The sequence below is a fragment of the Alosa pseudoharengus genome, unplaced genomic scaffold, assembly GCF_046254945.1.
Source record: "Alosa pseudoharengus isolate Yale_2024_CS ecotype anadromous, Long Island Sound unplaced genomic scaffold, YU_APseudo_1.1 YU_APseudo_1.1_scf_2, whole genome shotgun sequence".
NCBI classification, from domain to species: Eukaryota; Metazoa; Chordata; class Actinopteri; order Clupeiformes; family Clupeidae; genus Alosa; species Alosa pseudoharengus.
This window is the reverse complement of record NW_027468663.1, coordinates 7,492,095-7,519,594: the sequence shown is the minus strand read 5'-3', so window position 1 is coordinate 7,519,594 and position 27,500 is coordinate 7,492,095. Positions and strand designations below refer to the sequence as shown.

At 46.5% G+C, this 27,500-nt stretch overlaps 1 protein-coding gene across 1 annotated transcript in view; it reads left to right on the top strand.

Annotated features, from left to right (window-relative positions):
* Positions 1-27,500, top strand: part of LOC143133707 (cadherin-2-like) — a 64,476-nt gene that overhangs the window by 26,899 nt on the left and 10,077 nt on the right. Inside the window, exons 3-14 of the mRNA XM_076293527.1 lie at positions 12,232-12,452; positions 16,855-17,025; positions 17,420-17,575; positions 18,773-18,917; positions 19,383-19,555; positions 21,182-21,319; positions 22,126-22,311; positions 22,752-23,005; positions 23,457-23,599; positions 24,779-25,012; positions 26,260-26,493; positions 27,053-27,192. Of these exons, the coding sequence (XP_076149642.1) occupies positions 12,232-12,452; positions 16,855-17,025; positions 17,420-17,575; positions 18,773-18,917; positions 19,383-19,555; positions 21,182-21,319; positions 22,126-22,311; positions 22,752-23,005; positions 23,457-23,599; positions 24,779-25,012; positions 26,260-26,493; positions 27,053-27,192 (2,195 nt within the window). The remainder of the gene's footprint in view (positions 1-12,231; positions 12,453-16,854; positions 17,026-17,419; positions 17,576-18,772; positions 18,918-19,382; positions 19,556-21,181; positions 21,320-22,125; positions 22,312-22,751; positions 23,006-23,456; positions 23,600-24,778; positions 25,013-26,259; positions 26,494-27,052; positions 27,193-27,500) is intronic.

The window sequence follows — 27,500 nt, the reverse complement described above, 5'->3', positions numbered from 1 at the left end:
AGCCCAGTCCTCGTCTTCATCCCCATCCTCCCTCCACTCCACTCTCTCAATTTCATTGTGCTCAGATGATCTCCTCCTGTCTTGACCTTGGAGAGGGAGGGGGAGGAAGACTCCGTCAGGTCAAAGTAGGTTCAGTTCTTAGTGTTGTCGCAGTCACAGCTTGACCCAGTGATGAGGCTGTGGCCGAACAGGCAAGGACATGCGGCCCAGATGCGGATGGATGTCGAACAAATGGCTCTGCCTCTCCAGCCATTATGGTCGGACTGCAGATAGGGCACCATGTATTTTCTCTGTTCTTTCTTTCTGTCTAAAAGATGTAAAGACTGGTGCACACACACTCACACACACACACACACACACACACACACACACACACACACCACCCTGTTAACCCCACTGTGTTTTCTTTGGAAAGTGCCTCTGCCTTTGCTTCTCACATAGATGGATCCCACACGCTTTAATCTCTCATGCGTTCTCCACACCTCCTGGTCTCTTGATAATTGTATCCCAAGCAGAATTTGACACATATTGATTCAAACATGCCGTGGTTCATGCTTGCCTTGTGTGCATTTAGCAGCTTGGCAGCTAACGTTCACGTTCTCATTGTTTTGAGCAGTCTTTCTCCCACCGCCAGACTAAGTGTGTTTATGGGCACTTCACACAGCAGATTTTTTCTCTCTCTCTCTCTTTCTCTCTCTCTCTTTGGTCTTTGAGAAGACCTTCCACAAGCCTTGTCATGTGTTATGTGCGGTATTTGTCGGTCCAGAGCTTAAGTCTAGACAGTGTTGTGTAGTTACTTGCTTAGCTTGGCCTACAGATATAAAGGCTTATGAGTTAATGATGGACTGATGTATTATTCTACTGATGGTTTCCCTTTATTTCTCCAGCATTGGGAAACACTATTGATTGTGTACTGTAGTTCCTGAGGTAAGAGAAAGTAAAAAAAAAACATCTGCCACACACAACAAATTATTGGTATTCCTCTCCAGCAAATATGGTGATTGCAGATTTGTTTCACACTTAAGTCCTTTTTTTATCTCCTTTCCTTTGTTTTTTTTGAAGAGGAGAATTGTTCTCAAGTTTAATTATCTTTAACGGGAGGTGCTAACTCTGTTTGTGTTCGTGCTCTCTGGCCTCATCCATGTTCATAAATCACAGTTTCCATCCTGCAAGCGAGGTGAAAAAAAAAATCTGGGAGAAAAGCTATCTTATTAGGGTCTGCTTCTGAGTCAGTCAGTCTCACCTTCTTTTGTCTTCCGCTTGATTTCCCCACCAAAGGGCTTTCAAGAGAAGTCTTCTCTCATCTCCCTGGGCCGATCTCCGGGGGAAAAAAAAGTGTTCCGTTATTTAGAGTGCAGAAATCCCATTTCCTTGCTCGGTACCAGGCCTTTGCACACAGCTCAGCTTTATGCGTTGTGACATCATTGCACAGAGACTGCTTCTTTTTGGCCCCTAATAGGAAAAATGGTGGAATGTTGTATTGGAATCCTATTTGAAATAAAAAAAAAAGCAAAACGCAATATTTGCATGGTTCCAACTGGGGACTGTTTAGCATACATTGTTTTAAATTGTGTATTGTTACAATGGTATGATTTAATATGAGTGTATGCATAGATTTGTGGGGTTAATGACTTTACAAAGATAGCAATATTCAGCTAAACAGTTCAACATTCTCTGGCATAATAACAGTTGTATTATTAGGATAGTTATCTGTGTGTGTGGTCTGAGAATAGAACCCCTGGAGATATTCTATGCGGCAGACGTGTCTGCTCCAACTATTATTCAGAAAGAATACTAGTTGAACAGATAGAGGGAACTAGTGCGTGTAATTGGAAATATTCATTGTATTCACTCACTGTGGCTTGAACTTAGCATGATGTACGGTCCACTGTGCGTGTGTGAACGCCTAGCTGCGTTGTCACCGAACATCGGGGCGTGGATCGTAAACTGTTTTAGATTGCATTAAATCCTCAGCGGCATTGACGTCCTTATTAAGAGGTTGCAGCGCAGGTGAAAAGCGTGGGGCTATTATTTCCTATCAATTTGTAGTAGCAATTGGAGGCATTGGTGCACGTCGACACACGTGACCTCTGTTATTTTGATTTTTTTCTGTGGTTGCTGATTCAGTGGGTGGGTGAGGGCATGGATGGGCATCCGATACACCCGGCCACTTGAGCGCATCCATGTTGCCGTGGCAGATGCAGGGTGGTGCAGTGTCAAGTGGGCAGTTAACGAAGTGTACGCCCAGGCTCAGAGATGGTGGAGGTGCCAGTGGGGTGTAGGAGGCGGAGGAAGGTGTGGAGGTGGAAGGAGTGGGGGGGGGGGCAATTTGTCAGAATTGAATCACTCCCCGATCTACAAGCATGTTAATTTGATCAAAATTGAAATTATATGAGGAGTGGGGTGGCCTGGCAAGCCCCAGGGAAATCTCTTTGTCTTGCTCTCTGTAGTTGCGTGGCTCCTTTTGTTCCCCCACATCTCTGTGCTCCCGTTTTCCATCTTCCTCTCTAACGTCACCATCTTCCATCCAGCTGAAACCTTGTGTCTTCCTCTCCCCGGGGGTGGCAGGGGACTCCTTCCCTTTTGTAAGTATGGAGATCTCCCCCTGTAAGAGTCTATAATAGACTTCCTACCAGGCAATGCCACTTAACCTCCTGGGATGGAGACATAATCCTTGCGATTTACAATTTGAGTCTATTTGCTTGTGTTTTCTGGAGTGGACTCATTAAAGCAGACTTATCTTATTCCCCCGGCCATCTCCTTTCTCATGGAGAAGTGTGTACATTTTCCACTGCTGGCCTCATTGAGATGGTAAAAGGTGCTCACTGGCTGATGTTAGTCAAAAGGCATCCTTCCCTCAGTCACAGGGAGGATCCTTTGTGGCTGCTGAAAAGATTAATATTAAACCCCCCTCCTCCTCTCCACCCCTCCTCCCTCCCTCGCTTCTTCTACTGTCGTTAACTCTGGTGGCAGTGGCTGGCTGTGAGGAGGGATGAGAAGTCTGAGCTGAGCCAAGCGCGCCTCTCGGCTGTCTCGTGGGGAAGGGAAATGGCTGGAAGAGTTTGCTCGCCCCTGCCGAATCCCCAGCAGATCAGGCTGTCAAGCACCGGGGCTCAGCCATGAAAGGGTTTCTCGCGGTGCGGCTTGCTCTCTCCGAACTTGGCAGCGTCGTGTTTTCATGCCCTTGCACATTTTCAGGCTCGGAATGTGTGCGCCAGCGCATTTTTTAAATTCGCACTCACCCATTGGTCCTTTGCTCGAAATTCTAATGTTTGTTTTTCGTTTGTTTGTTTTGGCATGTTTTCTCAAACTGGTATGATCACAGTCTGAGCAATTTGATAGGCTGGTGGAGGGTCTGTAGGTTGCCGGACTTGACTTTGCTTTTAACCTGTAGTAACTCTCAAAGCTTCATGTGAGCAGTTGCAGTTCTGTTGGCTAATTTGCCAGAGCTTATTTTTTTGCAGTAATTGATGTCCCAGTGGAAGGAACAGGCCACTGAGTCTGTGTGACATTGATCAAAGTTGTGCAAGCCGTGTGCTGTCAATATTCAACCAAACTTGGGCAGTAGAGCATTAGTTTAAATTTGGTCCTGCTGATTGGAGTCTGAGAGAGGTTGATTGCTGGTTGACCACCGGATTTTTATTTATTGGACTCATTAAATCCTAATGAAGAGCCTCAGTCATTCTGCATGTGGCTTAGGTGCTCCTTTACTGTGGGATTTGATGGATGGTGTTTATGGATGAATGTGCCGTTTAGCCAGAAGCCTAGAAGCTAGCAGCTAGCAGCTCTCCATCTCCCTGTTTCAATTTGAAAGATTCTGAGATGCCGCTCTTAACCGGTAAAAAATGATGACTGTGTTGATCACGTCTTCAACAAATTTTTTTTTAATACCAGGATCTCCATCATGATTGTGTGGCTGCATCAGAGATTTTGTGTTGTTTTACATTTATAGCTCTGTCTTTCTATTTTGGGCCAAGTGTACAAGCAATTGTTGTTCTGAAGGAAAGGAACACATTTTACTGGGAATAATACCCTTTTATTTCAGTAGTATTTAAGCTGTGAACAGAGGACTGAATGACCCAACAGGGACCTCTTTGGAAAAAAGAGACATGAAGCATTGCACCGTTTATCACAGGCGAGATACGATACTCCTCCAAGCAAACATTTGCCTTCTACACTTGTGTCTTTTTTGTGATACGTTCCTTTCACGAATGATCAAACGTCTGAAATGACTGGCTTTGAAGCCCTTGTTTTCGTATTAGAGGCCTTTGCTAACGCCTCATTTGAGGTGATCACTCACTGGCCTCTGATGACTGGACAGAGATTGTCATCACAGCGCATATGGACACGGGCTCAGAAACCATCTCTGAACGGGTTCAGGACCAATGGCAAGCAGATGCCTGACAGTCTATTCAAAGCTGCACTGAGATGTAGCCTAGCCACCTTCACCAGTTTATTTCCATTCTAAGCACCTTTGTAGTGTTTTATGAAGCAACTCTCACAGCAACGTTCCTATGTTTATATGTCACACGCGCACACACACACACGCACACACACACACACACACACACACACAAACACACACACACGCGCACACACACAGTTATCATTCCTCCTTTTCAGTGCGTCTTTATCCTTAGTGCATGACCCCTTACCCCAAACCACAGCTGAACTCCTTATCTACTGGGTTTCAAGGACTCTTAGGAACTTTCACAAAGACGGGATACAGTGGAGATAATGGCCAATTCAAAGAGGAATGTTAGAGTTAACAGTCACTCCATGAGGCCAGCATTGCAAAAATATCAATGTGCATTGCTTGATCAAGGACAATGTTTTGTAATGTAATAATAATAATGATGATAATAATAATAATAATAAAGATTCACTCTTAAAACAAATGTGTTGAAAACAACACAACTTGCATCCAGATAGGGATTTCACTAGTCTCTTTTAACACACTAGTTTTAAAAGTGTTTGCAGTGGTGGAGATATTTTTGTGTGTGGAAACCACATAATTGGAAGAACTGTATGGCCATGTAGGCTATGTCGACCATTTCTTTTGATCAGTCCTGGTCTCTCCCTCTCCAGCTCTACCCATTTATCTCCCATAAGAGACCGAGCAGCATGCACGCGCAGGGCATCTCCAAGCATTAAATACCAAAGAGGGTGGAGTGCCATGAAAAGCCAAATGACCTTTATCAAAGCGTGTGGATGTGAGAATCAACATGTATGTCTCAGAGTCTCAGGGGGTTACCCTTAACAGACATACATACGGTCTGTAACGAGCTGAATTTCCCATTGACAGCATGGCTTTGATCACACAGCCACTGAGTTGTACTGCGATGGCTCGTGTACTGTGAAGACTGTTGATTGCGATACAGTACCTTGCCAGTAATATATTAGAGTTAGATGTGATTTTTTTTCCTGCCTCAAGTCAACACATTATCACAGTGTTGCTCAAGGTTTGCCTTGATAGTCACTTTGTAGTCAGAGCTAACTGCATTGGAGGGGGTCAGGTGCTAGGCAACAACTTCTCACAGCACCCAGTATCATTGTGAGGCGAGTCCTCGCTCTCACTCCACTCCACCACCGCTCCTGTTGCATTTCCAGGGAGCGAGGTGGCAAAGGCATAGGGCGAGAAAGATAGAGAGCTCTTTTGACGCCTGGCAAATTTCACCCCTTTTAATACCCGGCTAAAGCCACGGTATCAAGCAGCCGTCATCAGAGCGCGAAGAACAAAATCCCAGTGGCCTCGGGCCGATAACGGCACCCGGGTGTAGCTTAGCGTTATCAGACCACAGCCCCGCCATTTGTGATCCAGTGACAGAGTAATCCAGATAACTCCGTTGTGTCGTGGCTCAGGGAAAAAAATCTAAAAATAAATAAATAACATGCAGATTTGCTTCGTTTTTTGATGGGGTTAGACACACCCAAAGGAGTGGTGTGATTAGAACATTAACACCTGCTCCTCTTTGCAAAGCAGAAAAAAACTGTTGACATAAGGATGTTAGAAGGCTGAAAAAGCTGTGCAGCTTTTACAAACCTGTCAGAAGTAAATAGAAGCAGTGTCACACAAGTAGGTTAGTCAGGATGTTGATTAATTACAGCTGGGAGTGTTGGCAATCTCCCGGTTTGCAGACTTTTTTTTATGAATACATTTTTATTTTCACTAGGTAGACCTGCTATTCTGGAGAGGAACTCTGTCAACAAAGCAACTGCGGTGTGGCTGGGTTTTTTAAAAGCAGGCTAGCCAGCAGGGGAGAGCACTCTCTGCTTTAATGCAGCCGCGGCAAGGCCAGTCAGATGGAAATGGGGGTGATTCTGATCCCAGCAGCCAGTCGATCTGCTTACCTTGTTATTGTCGTCAGACTACAATGTCTGTCAGAGTGCATCGGTGGCCCTTGGGGGAAAGCAAATGGGCATCCGTGTGTTCATGTGTGTGTGTGTGTGTGTGTGTGTGTGTGTGTGTGTGTGTGTGTGTGTGTGTGTGAGCGCACTGCTAAATGCACAAACGGCAGACTGAGGAATTGTGGAACATCTCATTTATGGGCAGAGGCAAGATGCAATTCTCATGGGGTGTCAGTTTAGCATAGCCAGGGCCCCTCAGGTCAGTCTGCCGAAGATGGAAAGAGCCAGAGAAGACAGTGATGGGAGAGAAACATGCTGCATGTGTAATGGAGCTTTGTGTCCAAGGTGGGGGTTTGTTGTGTGCAAAGGAGAAACATGAAAGTCACATGTTTTTTTGTTTCCTTAAAGTTTTTTCATTACTGCTGTTAAACTATGCTATTTTGTTTTATTTTTAAACACAAAGTTTCCTTTGGCTCCTAGGCTGTAATTTAATTGTATGTGTCATAACATTCTTATTAAAAGCAACGGCTGGAGCATGGGAAATAACATAATATTATAAGTTTCCATGTTTACCAACCTTTTAATGAAACAGGCAGTTGGAATAGAGGCTCCCCCTCAGAGACAGCTTTAATTTATTTTTTATTTTTCTAATAAGTGGAGCAACTTGTGCCGTGCTTTGAACAGATTAACAGAGTTAGCCCAAGTCAAATTGAGGGCTGCATCGTGTGCTTAACTGATCTGGACTCAGACACGTAAGTGTCTGTGGCTGTCTCATTAAAAAGCGAGAGAGAGATCGTTCCTCTGCTCCACTGGTGGCTGGTGTTGCAGCGGCTTCTCAGCAGGCAGGACAACAGTGTGACTCTATGACTGATGTGCAGCCTCGCATTAGATACCAGACCAGCATGGGGTTGTGTGAACTAGATTTGGTCGTTACGGTTCCTGAATAATACATTGGGTAGGAGGAGAGGAGGAGGCTGGTGAGCTAGTGTTGGGCCTGGCGTGGGTGACGTTTGCCTGACAGAAGATCTAGCATGAAGAGAGGCATCCTGGTTTCTGGTCGGATGGATAGGGTGGATGAGGTGGAGCAGTGGATAAAGCACCGGCATGGTGTATTTGGCGTCTGCCAGAGATCCCCCTCCCCCCTACCACCACAAGCATTAATGGGCCAAGTATCCTGGCGTAGGGACTTGTGATGGGCCTTGGCTGGGTGCCTTCAACAGACCCATCATGGCCATCCCAAAACACCCCTACGCCCCCACCCACCCCGTCACAGCCCCACCCTTGGCCTCCACCAGCTCAGATTTGCCACTTTGGTGTGCCGAGTGCGGTAGCGTGAAGAGTCAAGTGAGTTAATACGCTCATGAGTACCGCAGAGGGCCTCGCCATATTGCTCTCCGCAGGGGGAGTTTGGGAAAAGGGGCCGACTGAGCCAGGAGTGTTCTGTTCAGTGGGGGCGTGACTCTGGTGTGCTACTTGTTTCTTTTTCCTTTTCTTTGTTTTTTTTTATTTTTGCAGAGCAGAACTATTTTGTGTATGCTTTTTGCAAGATGGTGTGAATTAGTACATTTCTCTGCCATTTTATTCACTTCTTTTCTACATTTCTCTCTCTCTCTCTCTCTCTCACTCTCTCTGTGTGTTTGTGGTAGTCTAAGTTGGCTGTGTCACGTGATGAAACAGACAAAAGAGGGGCACAGAGCTGGGTCTTTTTGTGCGGGGATGTGGAGAGGGGTGAGTGTCGGGGAGGGTCCGGGGGCTGTGAATAGGCTCGTTGAGCTGGAGGTAATTTGGGGTTGGTGTGGGGCATTAGATAGGCCCCTCGATCTGCTGACGGGGGGCTTTTTTTTGCCACCTCCCCCCTCCTCTCTAACCAGTAACCCCCTTGCTGCATCGGCATTTCTGAGCTTGCCGAATAGCTCTTTATCTCTGCGGACATGATGATTCGTCTGACGGGGCGGCGAGGGATCCCCCCCATCCTACCCCCCACCCCTGGCCAGAGACAATGAGAGTTCCGTTTGCGTACCGGAATAACGACCAGATAAATAATTAACTCTGGCGTGCAGGGCAGGCTTAGCCACCGCAATTGGTATGCGGCTGGCGCAGTTAGCTGCTAGCAGAGGCATGTGATAAATGAATAGACACATGCTGAACATCCCCATTCATTATTATTGGAATTTGCACTGCCTGCTGGGAATTTATTCACATTTTGCTGTGGTGCCTCCAGGCGCTGTTAAGTCTAGGCTGTGTGTTAAACCCACCTTCGCACTCCCAGATAGAGGCCGAGGCTGGGCCAGTGCTCACCCGGATATGGCCCAGGCTCTTGTGCCAGTCATCTGTCATCTGTATGGGACTAACCAGTGGCCAAATAGCGTTCAGGGGGAGATTCACCAGACACCCTGAAGTGAATAGTAATCTGCATGCTTGTGGAAATGTGAATGTGGTGCTAGATACACACACATGTGCACACACACACGCACACACACACACACACACGCACACACACACACACACACGCACACACACACATTCTCCTCCTTGCCTGGTAGAGCTACAAAGCATAATCTGCTCCACCATCAGTTTGTTTTGTCATACACTGTAATGCTGATAGACATGTAATACAATGTTGATGCGAAATCACGGATCTTTGCCAGCCTAGGCATGCACACATGCAAACAAACAAACAAACACACATGCAAACACACATGCAAACACACTCACACACACACATACACACACACACACACACACACACACACACACACACACACACACAGACACACACACACACACACACACACACACACACACTAAATAAGTCATTAAGCCACAAAATCTCTGGATGACTCAATTGTCTGCAGACAAACACACAGACATGGAGCACATCCACAAGAACAGCCCCAATAATGGGTATTCTACAGAAGATGCCGGCATTTCAAGCCTCAGATACCACACAAAGAAATACCATCTCATCGCCTCAACCCCTAAGGCAGAAGTGAGAAAGTACACACAGTTCACACACAAAGCATGCGTTCACATACTCAAAGTGGACTCTAATAGGCTCACAGTCGATGTCATTTCATCAAACCAGCCCCACAGATATGAAAACACTCTTAGGGGTCTAATTTAGGAGGCTAGATTGCAATTTTTATGTGTCAATTCTGCCCGTGTGTTGTCTAATATTCCGTGAGAGCATCACCACCTTACCATTGATGTCATGCTTACAGAATATTCAGTATTCTTATATCAGTGTTTGGAAATAATGCAAGGGAATGAAAAGCATTCTAACAGTGCCACTTGTTCTGAATATGCGTACCTGGCCTTATATCTGGGCTTCACTGGCTTGTACTGTACATTGTTTATGGCCCTATGTGGTGATTTGTGTACTTCCTCAGTTTGTGAGCAAGATACAGGGATGGGGGGGGGGTACATACTGTATGAATGTCATTGCCATGTTTTGCCTGGTCCGAGCCCTTTAGTGAATGTCATTGCCATGTTTTGCCTGGTCTGAGCCCTCCGAGTGATCAAGGTAAATTGGGATTAAAAGGGCAGAGAGATCCCATCTCTCCCATAAAATTAATCTACTCTACCAATAAATAAATAAATAAAATGGTGGGTGGGTGAGTGTGTGTGTGTGTGTGTGTGTTTGTGTTGCGGGGTCATTAGTGCTCCCACTTGTGAACATGACTTCCTGCTCTGATGCTGGTAATGCCATAGTCTTCAGGCCGTTCACACAGCTGTGCTGGAGAAAGGCCATGCGGTGATGATAGGTCACTAGTCCCGAGCTTCCTTTCAGTCGAGACGTGTGTGCAGAGGGTCTCACATGGGTACAAAGGATATGTCTGCAGCCTGCCTCGTCCACATCTTTTGTGAGCTGTTCTTGCTCTCCTGATGATGTCCACAGCATTTTATCTACATGCTGATGGGTGGGGCTGCTCTCAGAGGAACTGTCTCAGAGAGATGTGGCGGTACTTTTGTCAAGTCATTACCTTTCTTCAAAATGCAAAACAGCAATTGTTATGGGAATTCACCTCAATCACTGCTGTCCCATACTTTGTGGTCTTTATCGAGGAAACTAGAAATTGCATTTCCATTCATTGGTTAGAGAACGCTTGTTGGTTGAGTGTCGTTTCTTTTGTTCTCAGAACTTGCTTTTGAAGCAGGTGTGTATTCACAGATTATCTCTTTGGCTCTCCCTTCTTTGTCTGACTGTCTGTGTGAGTGTAGAAAATGTTTTTTTTTTTTTTTTTTTTTTTTTTAAATGCCCTGATTTCCTCAGGGTGCCAATATAGGTACAAGGGGTGAGACCAAGTAGTGTTGTATTTTTTTTTTAAATATCTTTCCCCGGTTATCCATGGCCATTTTACTTTTAGTATTTCCATTTTCATTTTTACAGAACACGATTAGTATTCTAGTTTGAAAATGCTCAGATGTGAGAGTCTTCCCTTTTTTGATTGGTTATCAGGCACTTCAGGAAATCAGGAAATTCTTGCATTAGCAGCGTTAGCTAAATGACTATTACTCTGGTATTACACCAATTCTGAAGTACATTGTCATGGGTAGAATTACTTTCATATTCATTAAAAACTTGTTTATTTCAATTTGACTTTTTACAATTTAATTTTAAACAATTTGGAATGAATATTCACCTTGTGGTATCTGACATTCCCACAATGTCTAGCTCTAGACTGACTTGAGTAAAACGTGATGGCTCAGTGCACAAGGGCCACGGAGTTCTTGTGAACAGATGCAGGGCTTCTAGGCATCGGTTGCTTTGACATGATAAAGAGTTGAGACAGTCACAGCACATACAGCTCTGTGCGCCAAACCACTGCAAACATGGGGAAAGCAGGCAAGAGACAGCTCACAGTGGGTGTGTGTGTGTGTGTGTGTGTGTGTATGTGTGAGTGTGAGTGTGTGTGTGTGTGTGTGTGTGTGTGTGTGTGTGTGTGTGTGTGTGTGTGTGTGTGTGTATGTGTGAGTGTGTATGTGTATGTGTGAGTGTGTGTGTGTGTGTGTGTGTGTGTGTGTGTGTGTGCATTTGTGTGTGCACGGCAGATTGACAGGCAAGTATATGAGGCCTTTCAGGAGGTTCAGCTCCATAGCCACTCAAATGAAAATGGAGGTGATGTCGGACAACAGGTTGTCTCAGAGGACTACCTGCATGTGCGTGTGTGTGTGTGTGTGTGTGTGTGTGTGTGTGTGTGTGTGTGTGTGTGTGTGTGTGTGTGTGTGTGCGTGCGTGCGTGCACATGTGTGTGTGTGTGTGTGTGTGTGTGTGTGTGTGTGTGTGTGTGTGTCACTCTAAGAACACAGACAAGGTATAAAGGTATATCACATTTGTTTTCACGGCTACAAATGCCTGGAGGCGAATTCCTGCACTGACTCTGCCAAAGCAAGGCTTTTGCATCTCCTGACTGAATTTATATTTTCTAATTTGTCACTTTTGTGTGTAATGTCAGATATGCTTTAGCGTTGGTGGTCGCTTCATTGTGATGCAGTCAGTATCCTTCAGGGCAGTACATTCTCTCGGATTCACCGTCTTATTTATTTTTTGTGCCTTTCAAGCCATACCTGTTTAAAGCAATACCTTTGGGGCGCAGCCCAAAATCCATTATGCATGAGACTAGGAATAGTTGATTCGGTGCCAAGTCTAGTGCACAATCTTAGAAGGTTGTGAAGAGGCCTCTCTTTGTCCCCCAGCACCTTAGCATTCCACCACCAACCCCACTGCCACCGATACCACTGCCTTACACATGCATACACACACACAATCACACACACACACACATACACACACACACACACACACAAACAAAAAGACACACACCCCTCTGAAGCACAGTGGAATAAAAATGCTCTTCTGCTCTGTCTCTCCTTGTTCTCCAGTGAAGTTCCTTGACTGCAGCAGAAGTGGGCGTATGCGGCTGGAGAGCAGCGAGCCGGACACCTTTCGAGTGGAGACGGATGGGGCGGTGCACGCCCTCCGCAGCATCCACCTCGCCTCCGTCAGGTCCTCGCCCCTGGTGATCAAGGCACGGGACAAGGCCACCGGCGAGCAGTGGCAGACGGAAGTCAGGCTGACCCCCACCGAGGGTCAAAGTGCACAGGTTAGTTGCCGAGGGCAAGACTTCTTCCTGATCAGCCTTGAGGAGTTTCATTAAAACCCGCGTGCAGGGGCGCCAGTGCGTCAACACACAGATAACACAAAGATAACACACTTGCACAGTTCCACACACCTTTCGAGTCCAGTGCATTCACAGCTCATTTGCTCGCCTAAGTTGTAACAGGTGTTCCGTCTGACTGGATGAATGCTCCCCAATTAAAACTTAATGTGCCAATTTATGCCCGCCACAAACATATACTCAAACACGGCCAGTGGCTCGTGCGAGCAGATGCAAAATGGCTCCTCGTAAAACCACATTTCCAATCAGCCTCACTGTGTTCACGACCGTTACTGTGCACTCATTTCCAAATGAAATGCCCCTTCGCAGTGATTTAAGGGGCATCTAGCATCTGTTTCAAGGGATCAGAAAGTCAGGATGGAGCGTTTGGCTGTGCTCGTTTGCCTCTCATTCGTCACCATAGTGATTGGCTGCGCAGTGCTAGCCAGCCTCTCTACCAGTCTGGTGTTGTGCTGCAAAAAGCACTCGTGAAGACCTCACGCTTGATTGTAAATACATTTACACATTCAGAGTAGGGCATCTGGCTTTTTTTTTTGTTCTGTGAAGGGGAAGTGCAACATCCTTGTCAGTGTTGTGAATGGTGTAAATTGCCATGGCTGCACAGAGACTCTGACTAGGCCTCAGTGGGGATAGATGTCTCCCCCAGCCACCCCACACGTCCTCAACCCTCCCTTTCACAGGTCCGCTTACTGGAATATTTTAGTCTTGCGCAAGGTAACAAATTTACTCAACTCACACTTAACAGAAGTACAAACATGAATATATTCTCAAGTTGGAAAACACTGCAAAAATGTGAAGAAAAAAAAGATTTCACAACACGACAGCACGACTTTGCCAAAAAGCATTGCCAAAAGACAGCAGTTAGTGTGATAGAAGTGTATCAGAGCCAGATTGACTGTTGTTGTGATGGACTTCCTAACAGTCCCTCTCCTACTCAGTCAAAATTGAAGTCATTGATCTCCATTTTAGGGCCCTTATTTGCCATGACATTGTTATCCTTTAGAAAATAGTGTGAAAGTTACGACTAACAATTAGTTCCTTATAACTAGGGATTCTGTTTTTTGAATGTACTTCCTTCTGTTTCAGCATCATATTTATTTGTAGTGCAGATCAGTATGAAAAACCAATACATGGAATGTTATTGGTAGGATGCTATTAGGATTGTAAAACATGGAAATTATTTTAGTGCTATCATATGTCGCTGGACACGTGAACATTCCGAGGAGCATTCTCAAGAGGGAACATACAGCTGTACATAGCTAGAGGTCTACAGTGATTTACAGAGAGATTTTGAGAATTCATATATTCCCACACTCTCCCATGTGTGGAAATGATTGCTCTTGTCTTAGCTGCCTTTAGCTCCGTGAGAGCTTCTGTAATAGTAAATCTATAGCTCCGTGAGAGCTTCTGTAATAGTAAATCTTTGAAATCAGATTGCTGCATTTCATGTCACAGGTAGGCGATCAGACTATTTCAAATACACAACTTGGGTTGGAGTAATTTATGGGGTCGGCAGTAAACAGCATCGTTACACCTCGCAGCTCATTTAGCATAGTGTCTCCTGCAGGTAGGTGATTTTAATGATATCATTAGTCATGCTTCTCATTTGTTTGAAGAGGTACATGCCACCACCCAGGCTGAGGAAAGTGCTGGCACACTTACACTCATGTAATCATAGCTGCCACGGAGGGGTAAAAATAACGCCCGATTAGTTCCATTCTCTTTGCTCTAGTTTCATTATGATAACCACGTCCGTCCAACGTTAAACATACATAGATAGATAGATAGATAGATAAATACTTTATTGATCCCCAGGGGAAATTCAAGGTCTCAGCAGCATACAGACAACATAAACACATTCTTTAACAGCAGAAAGAGTAATTAAAGTATATAATATAAAAACACAACTAAGCAATAAGGACAGTAGAAGATAAAGAATATGCTAAATATACTAAAATACAAATTATACTAACTAACACTTAATCTAAATCAATTCTAAAAACAGTATCCACATAGTGGTGATTAATAAATCAGAGGCGCTTGCAATGACTGAGGCAGGGACTGAGCCTGTGATTCTCTGTGCATAGTAAGGTAAGGTAAGGTGCTCTGTGTGAATGAGTGTCATGGTGATAGTGCAAATGAGTAAGTCCAACAGTGCAACAATGCAGAAATAAAGTAAAGTAAAGTCTATATATCTATATATTTAACTATTTTAAGAAATTGGTATAAGTCTAGAATAAGAATTTCTCCAATGATGTAAGGAAACAACATATATCCGAAGCAGTCACAGCTCAGCATAGAGACTGATCTAGTGGATGGAACAGCAGTCAGAATAAAGACATTCAGGTGCTTGCGAGGTTGTTGCTCATGTGATTGAATGGACTAGACTAAGTGTGGAAGGGGACAAAAGGGGGGAAGGGGCGAGGCCCTGATGACATATAGCTATAGCCCCAGATGTCCTCTTAAAATGCAGATCTAAAGCTCCATCTTTGTGACCAAAGGCAGATGTAGTTGATGGCTTTATTGAGTAATTAATGAAATCTCCCATCGACTTTTTGAACGTGGGGACAACATTAATAAGCGATGCCTTAACACAAAGTTTGTCATAAATCATGGGACGCTCACTAATCACATCAGTGATTACATTCTTTATTAGCGCAGTGTGAGCACAACATCCCTGGGGGAACAGTTAAATCAATGTCGAGTAGCGATTTCTTGTCTGGGTGACCTCCAATATGGCCATGGCCTAGACAACCATGGTACGTCAGGACGAGCAGGCTAATGATCAAAGTTCTTATTCAGACAACAATATATCGGTTTAGTCTCCGTTCTTCAGTAGGTTGTATTGTATTGAACACACAAGGTTAGCACCTGTCTGTGCATAACTCATTATGTTGTACACTGTTCTCTAGAGACATATAGCTAAATAATTGCTCATTGGCATCAATTATGTCACACTATCTGCCCTGTATTAGTTTATTCTAAAGAAATACATTTTGTAGCATGTCTGCTCAATAAATGTAGCACATAAGATATATGATAAGGTGAACATGAGGTCAGCTTATGGTGAGGTGTAAAAGAGAAGTACACAAAACGTACAGACATAGTGTGCGGTGAACCTCATAGGTGAGGATGAACCTCTGATCGAGACCTCCAGGTCTGCATACAGAGCAGTGCCAAGACTCCCCCCCCCCCCCGCCCCCCGCCCCCCATTCATCATTCCAGACGCAGGTTACAAATAATTACCACACTTGAGCTCCCCCATTTTAATTGGGTAATAGATATTTCTGAGTCATGTCCCATCACCCAACACGACGGACCTGCCTCTGTGCACTTGGGATGTGTGGAAAATAGATAATTGGATTTCAAACATGATTAGTAGACACAGTCCCAACAATTCCTGAGATATGATTGAGGGGTTATGTGACACTGAGGGGGGAATGTAGCTGTGTAGCGGCAAAATTTTAATTAATTTCCTGTTTGCTCCCCCAAACTTTCTTCGTTTAAATTTTGACACAGAATTACTTTTTTTTAAAGGAGTCAGCAATCAGTGGTGATAATTAATTGTGAACGTCATGTGCAACTGAAGAAAGAACTGCTCCTATCAGAATGTGGCTGCCATTAAGTGACTGTACTATTGCATATTCTTTTTCGCTCCTTTGTTTTTTTTTCAGTTGTTCAAGGTTACTTTAACTTTTATGGCTCCACTTCAAACTCGTTGCTGTGGAGAGGCATAGGTAATTTGAACCATCTGGGTATTTAATGTTTGGCTTGCAGGTAGCGTCCTCTTTTGTTTAAAATTGCATTCATTATAGTCAGAGGAGACTGCAGGGTGCCTCTGGGAAGCCATTCATTTCTGTGTACGAGCTGCATGTGTCTGTGTTTGATTTTCAAAGATGATCAAATTCAAAGGCAACTACTGGATTCGGACCAAATATCTGGATTGCCTCCATGCGATTTTAAAGAGCATCTATCCAAAAAAAGATTTTTGGAATACCCACCACCAACCTTGTTGCCTGTGACTTGGAATATTTTCAAAGCAATTGACCCTGTGTTTGCACAAATAATCCATGCCACTATGAAATTGTTAGTAACACATGTAAAATATGTACATAATTAAAAAAAAGTCACTCTCATTTAGTTCAGTTTAATCCAAGAGCACCACTTCCTCATCAGTTAAAATGTCATGATAAACTGTCATGTCATGTCATGTCATTAGATTGGTTGATTCTCTTGATGGCATTGTGGTCAGCATGCAGTGCGTAGTAGTGCAGTGCCCAGCTTGTCCCTGTCCTCTCAAGTTTGACCTCTGACCTTGACGTTTCAGGTGCCTGGCATGGAGGCGGTGGCCATGGCTCCCAGGCTGCCAGAAATTGTGTTCCCATCGCGGCACACTGGCGACGGCAGCCAGCTGAGACGCATGAAGAGGGACTGGGTCATCCCCCCCATCAACGTGCCCGAGAACTCCAGAGGCCCCTTCCCTCAGACGCTTGTCACGGTACGACAGTGGAGAGTGGCAGAGATTGAGCGCACACGCACACGCACACGCACACACACACACACACACACACACACACACACACACACACACACACACACACACATACAGACACATTTACACATGTAGCCAGAGAGATCTGATATTCAGTCATATATAGTCCAAACTTACACACACACACACACACACCACACACACACACAGACACACTCACTGGCATCCATGAAAGCCTGCCAACGGGCCCTTGAAACCACTAGAGAGAGATAAAAGATAAAAGACAGAAGATAGCTTTTCACACGCACAACTTCTTTATGGTGACCCACATTCGGTGGACCCTGCACCCTTGAACATGATTGAAATGATTCCTGACACTTTGTCTCTTGTCTGGGAGCAGATCAGGTCCGACCACGATAAAAACCGCTCCCTCCGCTACAGCGTGACTGGCCCAGGAGCGGACCAGCCCCCCACCGGCATCTTCTTCATCGACCCCGTCTCTGGAGAGCTGTCCGTCAACAGGCCCCTGGACCGAGAACACATCAGCAACTTCCACGTAAGCAGAGCACTCACACAACCACGCGCATTACGTAAATCACACTAAAAGCATTCCAGCAGAAGGAATGAACAATATCAAGGATGTAAAAGATGAAAGGGCTAGAATATGTCTGTGAGAACCTATAGCTAAGAAATTCCTCAGAGTTTTGCCAGAGGTAGCTGAGGTATTATTTCTTATTTTTCTTCTTTTTTTTTGCCAAAAGGCTCAGTAATGTAGCTTTCAAGGCCTTTTTCTTGTATGTTTGATTAACCGAGAAGTTTGGAGGAAAGCAAAATCGAATAGGGAATGTAGAAGACACACACAAGTTCAGTGTAGCCTTCTGGGTTCAGATGAATCAATTCGAGGCATCCGGGTTGGAGTCCTTGGGCAACCCTTATTGTCAGCACAAAAGCCACTCTCATACACCCACCCCCCACCTCATCTGCCTTGGAAGGGAAAGAAAGGTGTGCTACTCTTGAAGTCAGCCATCCCTCTCTTTCATGCTTCTCTTTCAGAAGGTAACAATGGGGCCACTAGTGAGGAGGTGTGTGTGTGTGTGTGGCGGGGGCAGGAGATTGTACCTTCGCGCAGCAGCCTCGACTAACCTGCAGGATGTAATGGTTCTTTAATGGGTGGAGCATTTGTGAGGGCCCCTGCTTTTTGAAGAAAAGTGATAAAGACTGGAGTTTATTTTTCTCTCTCTTCTCACTCTCACCCTGGACATCCACTCATCCTGTTCGCTCTCCCTGTTTCCTCTCCCTGAGAAAATAGCAGAGAGCCGTGGGAGGCAGAGGAAGAGACAGGGACTGGAGTCCAACAATAACATGAGAATCACACAAAACTTGTGTTTCCCTCACATCTGACCCCCCTCACACACACACACACACGTACACACACACACACACACACACACACACACACACATACGCACTCACACACGCACGCACGCACGCACACATGCACGCACGCACGCGCACACACACGCACACACACACAGGGCAAGGGAAAATAAATTCTGAGAGAGATAGAGGTTAGTTTTTGGTTGCTGCTCTGTTCCAGGATCAGTGCTTGATAAGAAAGCAACCAGTCCATTTGTGAGTGGGTTAGAACTCAGATGGTGCAGTGTGCTGTATGCTGTGGCTGTGGCTGTCCGTTTAGCATTGTGCCCACGCACGCCTCGGGCTACTTTAATGTGTTCGGACTTTCTCCACACAGCTGAGAGCCCACGCCGTGGACCTCAATGGCAACCAGGTGGAGAACCCCATCGACATCGTGATCAATGTCATCGACATGAACGACAACCGGCCCGAGTTTGTCCACCAGATCTGGAATGGAAGTGTGGCTGAGGGCTCAAAGCCAGGTAGGCAAACACACACACACACACACACACACACACATACATACATAAACAATTAAACATGCATACAGATACATACACACACACACACACACACACACACACACACACACACACACACACACACACACACACACACACACACACACACACACATATATATACACACACACCAGAGTTTATGCAAAGAATGTGGTAAAGATGACCACCGAATTGCAATGGGCTTGCTGTGATGTGATTTTTGTTTCACCAATGGCCCGCAAGACAGAGAAAGGGAAACCGGTCAGTCAGTGTCGATAAACTCAAGTCCCCAGAGTGGAACATTCACGTAAACAGTGGACTGGAAACTGACCGGCTGAATAAATAACACATGTCTGTGGCCTGTGGTGATTAGTCATACATGGTGACGACAGATATTCTGTTGGAAGCTCATCCATGAATCACCCGTGGGTTCTTTGTCTGTCTCAGGGACATCTGTGATGACCGTGACCGCCATTGACAAAGATGACCCCAAAACCCAAAACGGCATGCTGAGGTACAAGATCCTGTCCCAGAATCCCGAGAACCCCAATCCCAGCATGTTCACCATCAACAACAAGACCGGGAACATCATCACCATGGCCGCAGGCCTGGACAGAGAGGTGAGAGCTGAATGGGGGCGTGTGGATGTGTTTGTGAGCCGACGTGTAAGCACCTATTCTGTACTTGTGTGTATGTGTTTGAGCACCTGTGTGTGTGTGTGTGTGTGTGAGAGAGTGTGTGTTCTCAAGACTTCTATGGTATTTTGTTTTAACATATTTCAGTTGTCTTTGGCGCTGCATAATATTTGCTTATTAGCGGTTACTCAAACAATTGATCAAAATAGTTTAAGTTAAGCCAGTGTGACTGTGGTGGTGTATTTGCATAGGTCAACAGTTTTATTTAGCCACACTCTGAAATGGCCTTAGGATTATGGCGTGATGAAGATGTGGGCTTTTCTTTGTTGTACTAATATTCAGTGCATTGCTGGAGTAATGAGCCTTTCTGCGCACTGTTGATTAACATTGGCCAAATGAGCTCAGAAATGGACTCCCTACCTCATACTTATTTACCCCGAGATGGAGAAAGCATGCCTCAGCAAGCAGCTAAATGTTTTTTTTTGCTTGTTTGTTTTTGTTTGCTGTGTGTGTGTGTGTGTGTGTGTTTGTGCATGTGAGTGTGCGCGTGCCAGCATGCGTGCCAGCATGCCTGCCAGCGTGTGTGTGTGTGTGTGTATGTGTGCAGAGATGCTTACGTGGCTGTCTGATCTATAAATGGCAACGGCCCGCTTTAATTGGATTGCCTTGCTCAGTGAAATAAAAATGTAAATAAATATATAAGCGAGTGCTTTGCACGAGTGCAGGAGGTTTGGTTTAAGTCTGCTGGTAAAGGCAATTTGGTACCCCCACACCCACGCTCAATCAATTCCGCTCCACGGCCTTGGTAATGCGCCGAACGGCCACCGACACTACCAGGAGAGTCATTCGCCGCCCTGGCCCTTATTACGAGGGAAGCGGTGCGCTGCCTTGGCGGCCATCAGGGCGGCGGGAGCCATTTGCGAGCGGCCGGCGGGTTCCTCCCGTCACGAGGAGGCCTCTGATGAGACTGGAGCTGGGGAGGGGCCCGCCGCCACCGCGCTCCTACTCCCTCCCTCCCTCCCTCCCTCCCTCCGCTTCCACTCGCTCCGCTCCCTCACAGGAAATTAATGAGGAATGATTGCCCTAATTAGTGCAATGACTCCTGGTCGGTGATTGGGAATCGGATGACGGGCCGGTCAGCACAACCCTAGCTGGTACTCGCTCTGCACTGGGCGTTAATGAATGCAGAGGGTAGAGGTTCTGATGTAGTTCCCTATCATTTGTTTCATATTTCTTGCCCACTGGCAGTTTTTTTTTTTAGCTTCTGTTTTGGATGAGAATGGCATTTTTTCTTTGCCATGTAATATCATTGGGTGTGCAGTGCATATCATTTGGTCAGTGATGCTCACCTAATGTGTCGTGAATTAGATTAGATTTACATTTCAGCCATATATGTTTCATTGGCATATGTATGTATGTGTGCTGGGGGTATCGATTTGTTGTGGTATTTTTTTTTTTTTTTTTTTTAAGATCCATGAGGATTCTCTTCTGTGCGTGATTCATTAGTCACAGCCTTCCCCATCCCTGCATTTATGTAACATGTCACATGTCATTTCACTGATTGGTTAATTAAGCAGTTTTTCTTTGTGTCCCCCCCCCCCCCCCCATTAGAAAGTGCCACAGTACACACTGATCATTCAGGCCACAGACATGGAGGGAACGGCCCTGTATGGCCTGTCCAACACCGCCACCGCTGTCATCAGGGTCAGGGACATCAACGACAATCCGCCCGAGTTCACCTCCGAGACGGTAAGTGGTCGCAGCACAACACAGCGCAGCGCTGATGATTTCTCCATGGTTTTGCATCGCTAAGGAGGCATTACTCCTCACCGCTAATGACCAGAGCTGTCCGCACGACATGCAATACATCGGACACATTTACACTGCCTGAGGGATCAAGCAGTGATTTCCGCAATTACCCTGATAACCACGCGTCATGCAATGACCTCGGTGCCTACTGCAGAGAATGCTTTGTTCACTACACAGTATGGAGGGCTTAGAGCTCGTATAGCTGAGACACTGGCAGAGTTTGATAGCAAGCACATTCTCTCAAAGATAGGTAGTGATTCTCTGACTCTCACACACTAACATCCACACATACACACACACACACACACACACACACACACACACACACACACACACAAACCAGTCCTTATTGTTTGTAAGAATAGTGCCAGTCTGTCTCTTATGCGAGCTAGTCCCCCTGTGAATACAGTCACCTGTCATATGAAAGCACTGAGCCAGAACTACAGATATTTAATGGGAGTGGAATTGTGTTCTGAAGGAGGTATTCTCATTATACTGCCAATGCTCTGTGATATAGAGACAAAATGAAATGACTAGCTCTTGTCAAAGCATTAGTCTCAGACGTTGTTATTTTTTTTTGCCATTAAATCCATTTTTTTATATAAAGTACTTATTTTCATTAAGGAGACAGACTAGTTTCAGTTGCTGTTTTCCAATTTTCTTTGTATTTGCACCAGTGTTTCTCAAAGCATGCTGTTTTTTTGCTACCACCACAGTAATTTGAGTGTCATGTTTTATTCATGCAGTTCTACGGAGAGGTGCCAGAGAACCGGGTCAATGTCATCGTGGCCAACCTCACGGTGACGGACAAAGACCAGCCCAACACCCCCGCCTGGAACGTCGTGTACAAAATCACCGGGGGCGACCCCACCGGCAGGTTCTCCGTGCCGACTGATCCCACCACTAATGAGGGCCTGGTAACAGTCGTCAAGGTGAGGCTCGGACCCGTCCACTCTCTGGGCAGAGGTGCCCTGTGTCCAGATGTTCTCATTTCAGCTTCATCTGGAGCCTGTTTGTGAGACGTCCAGTAACCAGTGTGCTGCTTTTAGAGCATGATGTTTTGTAGGGTGTTTTATAGGATATCAGATGTGTAAGGTACTGGTAGACAACTAAACCGCTCACGTACAGTTTGTATGTCAGGAAAATGGAGGTTTCAAAACGTGGCTTTTTGAAACAGCCCAAAGTACCTTCAGAAAAGAGGCTGTAGAAAAAAGATAGGTGTAATGGTCCAAAGCTTTCCAGCAGACTAATGTTGTGTCTTGTCATTTGTCTCACTCCATCCCTGTCACCTTACCCCTCCTCCTCCATATCTCTCTCTCTCTCTCTCTCTCTCTCTCTCTCTCTCTCTCTCTCTCTCCTCCCCTCCCTGCAGCCCATTGACTACGAGATGACCCGGACGTTTGTGCTTACCGTGGTGGCAGGGAACGAAGAGCCCCTGGACCAGAACATCCATCGCTCGCGCCAGTCCACCGCCACCGTCTCCATCAAGGTGCTGGACGTGAACGAGGCGCCCTACTTCGAGCCCAACCCCCGCACCATGAGGATGGAGGAGGGCCTGGCCGCAGAGTCCATGCTCACCGTCTTCACTGCCCTGGACCCTGACCGCTTCATGCAGCAGACCATCAGGTAGAGAGAGAGACACACACACATACACGCACACACGCACACGCACACACGCACACACACACACACACACACACACACACATACACACACACACACACAGAGACTCTCTCAACTCCATGCCAGCCCAACTGCACATTGTGTGGTGGAAAGTTTAGCTTTTTTTTCTCTAGCCCACACAACAAAACCGCTTTGTGTTCTGGAACTTTCTCCAACCCCGTACCCCCCCACCCCCACCCCCTCCTGACGAGAGTTCTGAAGCAGCGTGCTCCTGGCTGCCGATCAGCTTGCCTCTAACCTGCTGAGCTGGGTGTACTATTAAAGATTTAGTGAGCTGCTGGGCCTCAGGGGAGATTGTGGTGATAAATCAAAGGTTTCTAATCTGGACTTCTGTCGCACCCCTCCCTCCTCTTTCTCCCCATCTCTCTCTCTCTCTCTCTCTCTCTCTCTGCAGATACTCCAAGCTGTCCGACCCGGCCAACTGGCTCCGCATCGACCCCAATAACGGCCACATCTCCACAATTGCCATACTAGACAGGGAATCGCCTTATGTGAGCAATAATATGTACAACGCCACGTTCCTGGCCACTGATAATGGTATGTAACTCAATCTTTTCTGGAGTGCGAAAAAGAAGGTTCCGTGTCTCGGGTTACTCTCAGATTGGATTTACACCTCTTACAAGAGCGCTGGAAACCTGCTTACTGTTGTAGCAATATCATTACACCGCCAGTACCAGACACACTGTGGTCGTGAGATGCCTTGTTAAGACTGGGGCGACCAGGATGTGATGTGTTAACACTCTAGAGTGGGAAAACATGTTAGGAAGGGCAGGGGGGGGGGGGGGGGTGGAAGAATCTTTGTTAATCTTCCAAAACTGATTGAATGTCACTTTGAATGCTGGCACAGCGCTGACAGTCTGCCACTCCAGTTCCATCAGGCGGCATAAAAATAGTGCCAGCAGACATTAAACAGTCACCTGTCGAAGGCAAAGGAGAGAGGTGTTAGCAGGCACTCCAGCAGACGACGCAGCGCAGCGCAGGGAAGCGTTCCCCTTCCTCCCTCGCACTGCCAGGATTTGGCCCACAGCGTCAGGAGGACTGTCTCGTTTTTTTCCCTTCCTCCGTCTTTGCCGAGCTCCACGGACCGCGGCCCTGCCCAGGCCAGTCCAGCCTATAGGCCGGCGAGGCTTAGAAAAATTTCCCGATAAAGAGGTTTCTCAGCATTAATGGGGCCGGATTGGCCGAGTGGCCCCTTCCGAGCGTGGCCTGAATGAAGAAAGCCTCTTAAAGGCCTGTGAATACAGAGCGCTGTGACTGGGCAGCAGTGTGCCGGGGCCGTGTGCAGCCCTGATTAAGCATTCTCCTCCTGTCTGCCCCCTCCTCCTCCACCACACGCACACGCACACACACACGCACAGACCCAGCCCCAGCCCCAGCCCAGAGCAGCCTGCCTTGCACAGCGGGGGGATGAAAAATCACAGCAGTCTTTTCATGTAAATATACACACATGGGGCAGATACTGTACATCACTGTCTGTGTTTGTTGGACGTGCAGTGATAAGGAGAGGCGAGGAGGAAAGTGGACACAGCCAGATGATTCAGTGCTGTTTTGTGAAAATGCTCTCTCCCATATGTCAAATACCTCAGTTTTCAGTCCAAAATGACACATTCATCTCATCAATCAAGCCTGTAATTACTACTCTGTTAACATGTTCGCAATTTGTGTTCATTTGTATTTACACAAAGGGTTTGTGTGTGTGTGTGTGTGTTTTGGTAGGTTACCCTCCTGCCAGCGGAACAGGCACCCTGCAGATCTTCCTACGGGACATAAACGACAACGCGCCCGTGGTGTTCCCCTCAGAGGCCGAGGTGTGTGAGAAGCCCGAGCCCAACTTCATCAACATCACGGCCATCGATGGCGACATCGCCTCCAATGCCGGGCCCTTCACCTTCGAACTGGCCCACAGGCCCGCTGACGTCCGCAAGAACTGGACCATCACGCGTATCAACGGTAAGACACACACACAGAAAGAAAGGCACACACACACACACACACACATGCACACAAACACACACAGAGACAGACACACACACACACATGCACACAAACAAATGTACACACGCACACACACACACACACACACACACACACACACACACACACACACACACACACACACACACACACACACACACACACACACACCTACACTTACACTTGCACTGCACCACACGGCGTCTTTGTTGAACAGGGACATGCCCCGTGAGGAATGGCCCAAAGGCCAGGGGCTTTTAAGGGAATAGCACATTTAGCCGAGTGTTCACCCGCAGGGATCGACGCCACTTTGGAAGCGCGCTCGTCTCCACTTCTGTGTCGCTGATGTCAGTTTGCGAGTCTTCACGCGGTGACTGCAGGGCAGAGCGCTCTGGATGCTGCGTCTGCTGTACGAGTAGAACACGTAGATTATCCTGTAGGGAGCAACGAAAAATGGAGGGCTCTCACACACCCACTTTTCAACACATTTGCATTTTAGTGCGAGGTAAAGAGAAGGGCACTGCTCTTAAGGAGGAATTGGCAGCCCTTTCCCAGGCTGTGGTAGTGTTATGGCCGCAAGTCTCAACCGTGGGACTTTCCAGACACAGAGTTCTGTTTATCTTCCAACTCAGTCAGGAAGGAAGGAAAATGAAGGCTGGTGTGCCAGACAACACCTTTTAATTGATTATGCTTGTTAAAAACACAAGCGAATGGAGTAATGTGTCATTGGTTATGTGTCAGTGATTAAATGTACGGAGCCACAAATGCATTGAATGAATATTTAATAGGATAAATGGCATAAGGATTATAGGAAAGGCTGTTTTATCCCTAAGCTGCCTTATCGAGAGGTATTCAGGGGATTTCTAAGCCCCCCAATCTAAATCCCCAGTGTATTTTGGATTAACTGCATTGATGATGTTTTTTTTTTCCAGGTACAAGTTTATGGAGAGAATGTTGTCAGTTAGCTGTAATGATTGTGAAGTGGCAGGCAGGTTGTGTGGTGAGGTCACACTGGGGTAGAGTTTAAAGAGACAGCAGAGGCTTGTGGGTATTCTCCACAAGACTCAGATTCATCTTGTGCCATTATCACAGCACACTTAAAGGCCACATGAAGTGACAGTATGCAGAAGAGGACATGTTGTTGTTATTCTCTTGTATCCGGGAACTGTCTTTTTTCACAGCTCCATTCTTCTGTTTCCTTTACTCCCCCCCCCCCCAACCAGGTGATGCCGCTCAGGTGAGCCTGCGCCTCAGCTTCCTGGAGAGTGGCATCTACGACGTGCCCATCATCATCACCGACGCCGGCAACCTGCCCATGTCCAACACCTCCTACCTGCGCATCAAGGTGTGCCAGTGTGACCACAACGGCTTCTGCTCGGACCAGGAGCGCATCATCGCGGCGGGCCTGGGCACCGGCGCCATCATCTCCATCCTGCTGTGCATCATCATCCTGCTGAGTGAGTCGTCCGCCCACCACACTGCCCGGCCCAGTCAGACAGCACAGATTAGCCCGGGGATTACCCCCACATAGGCCAGATCAGCCACCCAGTGCCCTGCAGTGTATGGAAATATAACCAAGCTAAAGCCGGTTAATATTTCACTCACCACCACCACAACCCTTATTTGTTGTTGTTGTTGTTGTTTACACCCTATGCACTCCTGCTTCTGTTTGTTCTCTCTGTCAACAGATAAACAGTCAACTGTTTATGCTCCTCAGTTTGTTTAGCTTCCTTTTGAAAATCAATCAGAAGCTCTCTTCATTAATCTGCTCCCTTCAGAAGCAGGGGATGAACAGAAGGGACTGTAGAGAACAAGCGAAACATGTTTTTCTCAGGGTACTTGAGTGAGGTCCTTAAAGTCATTTCTGCAGTTGTGTTGTTGCACAGAAATAATCACACTTAATTGCTGCCCTTTCTCTCTCTCTCTCTCTCTCTCTCTCTCTCTCTCTCTCTCTCTCTCTCTCTCTCTCTCTCTCTCTCTCTCTCTCTCTCTCTCTCTCTACATTTATCTCTGTAGTTCTGGTGCTGCTATTTGTGGTTTGGATGAAGCGCCGTGATAAGGAGCGGCAGGCCAAGCAGCTCCTCATTGACCCCGAAGACGACGTGAGAGACAACATCCTCAAGTACGACGAGGAGGGCGGTGGAGAGGAGGACCAGGTACAGGAGAACACACACACACACACACACACACACACACACACACACACACACACACAAACACATACATACAAACAGCCTCACACAGAGACATACATAGACACGTAGATGCACACAGACACACATAGAAACTTGCTTGCACACAGACACACACACACACATACACACACACACACACACACACACTCACACTCATGCCCATTTACAGACAGAGGAGCGTCCAGCAGCTGCAAATTGGGCAGCTTAGCGCATTACAATGCTAATGGATAGTATCCTTGCCGGCAGCGGCTGCATTTGTTGCCGTGCTT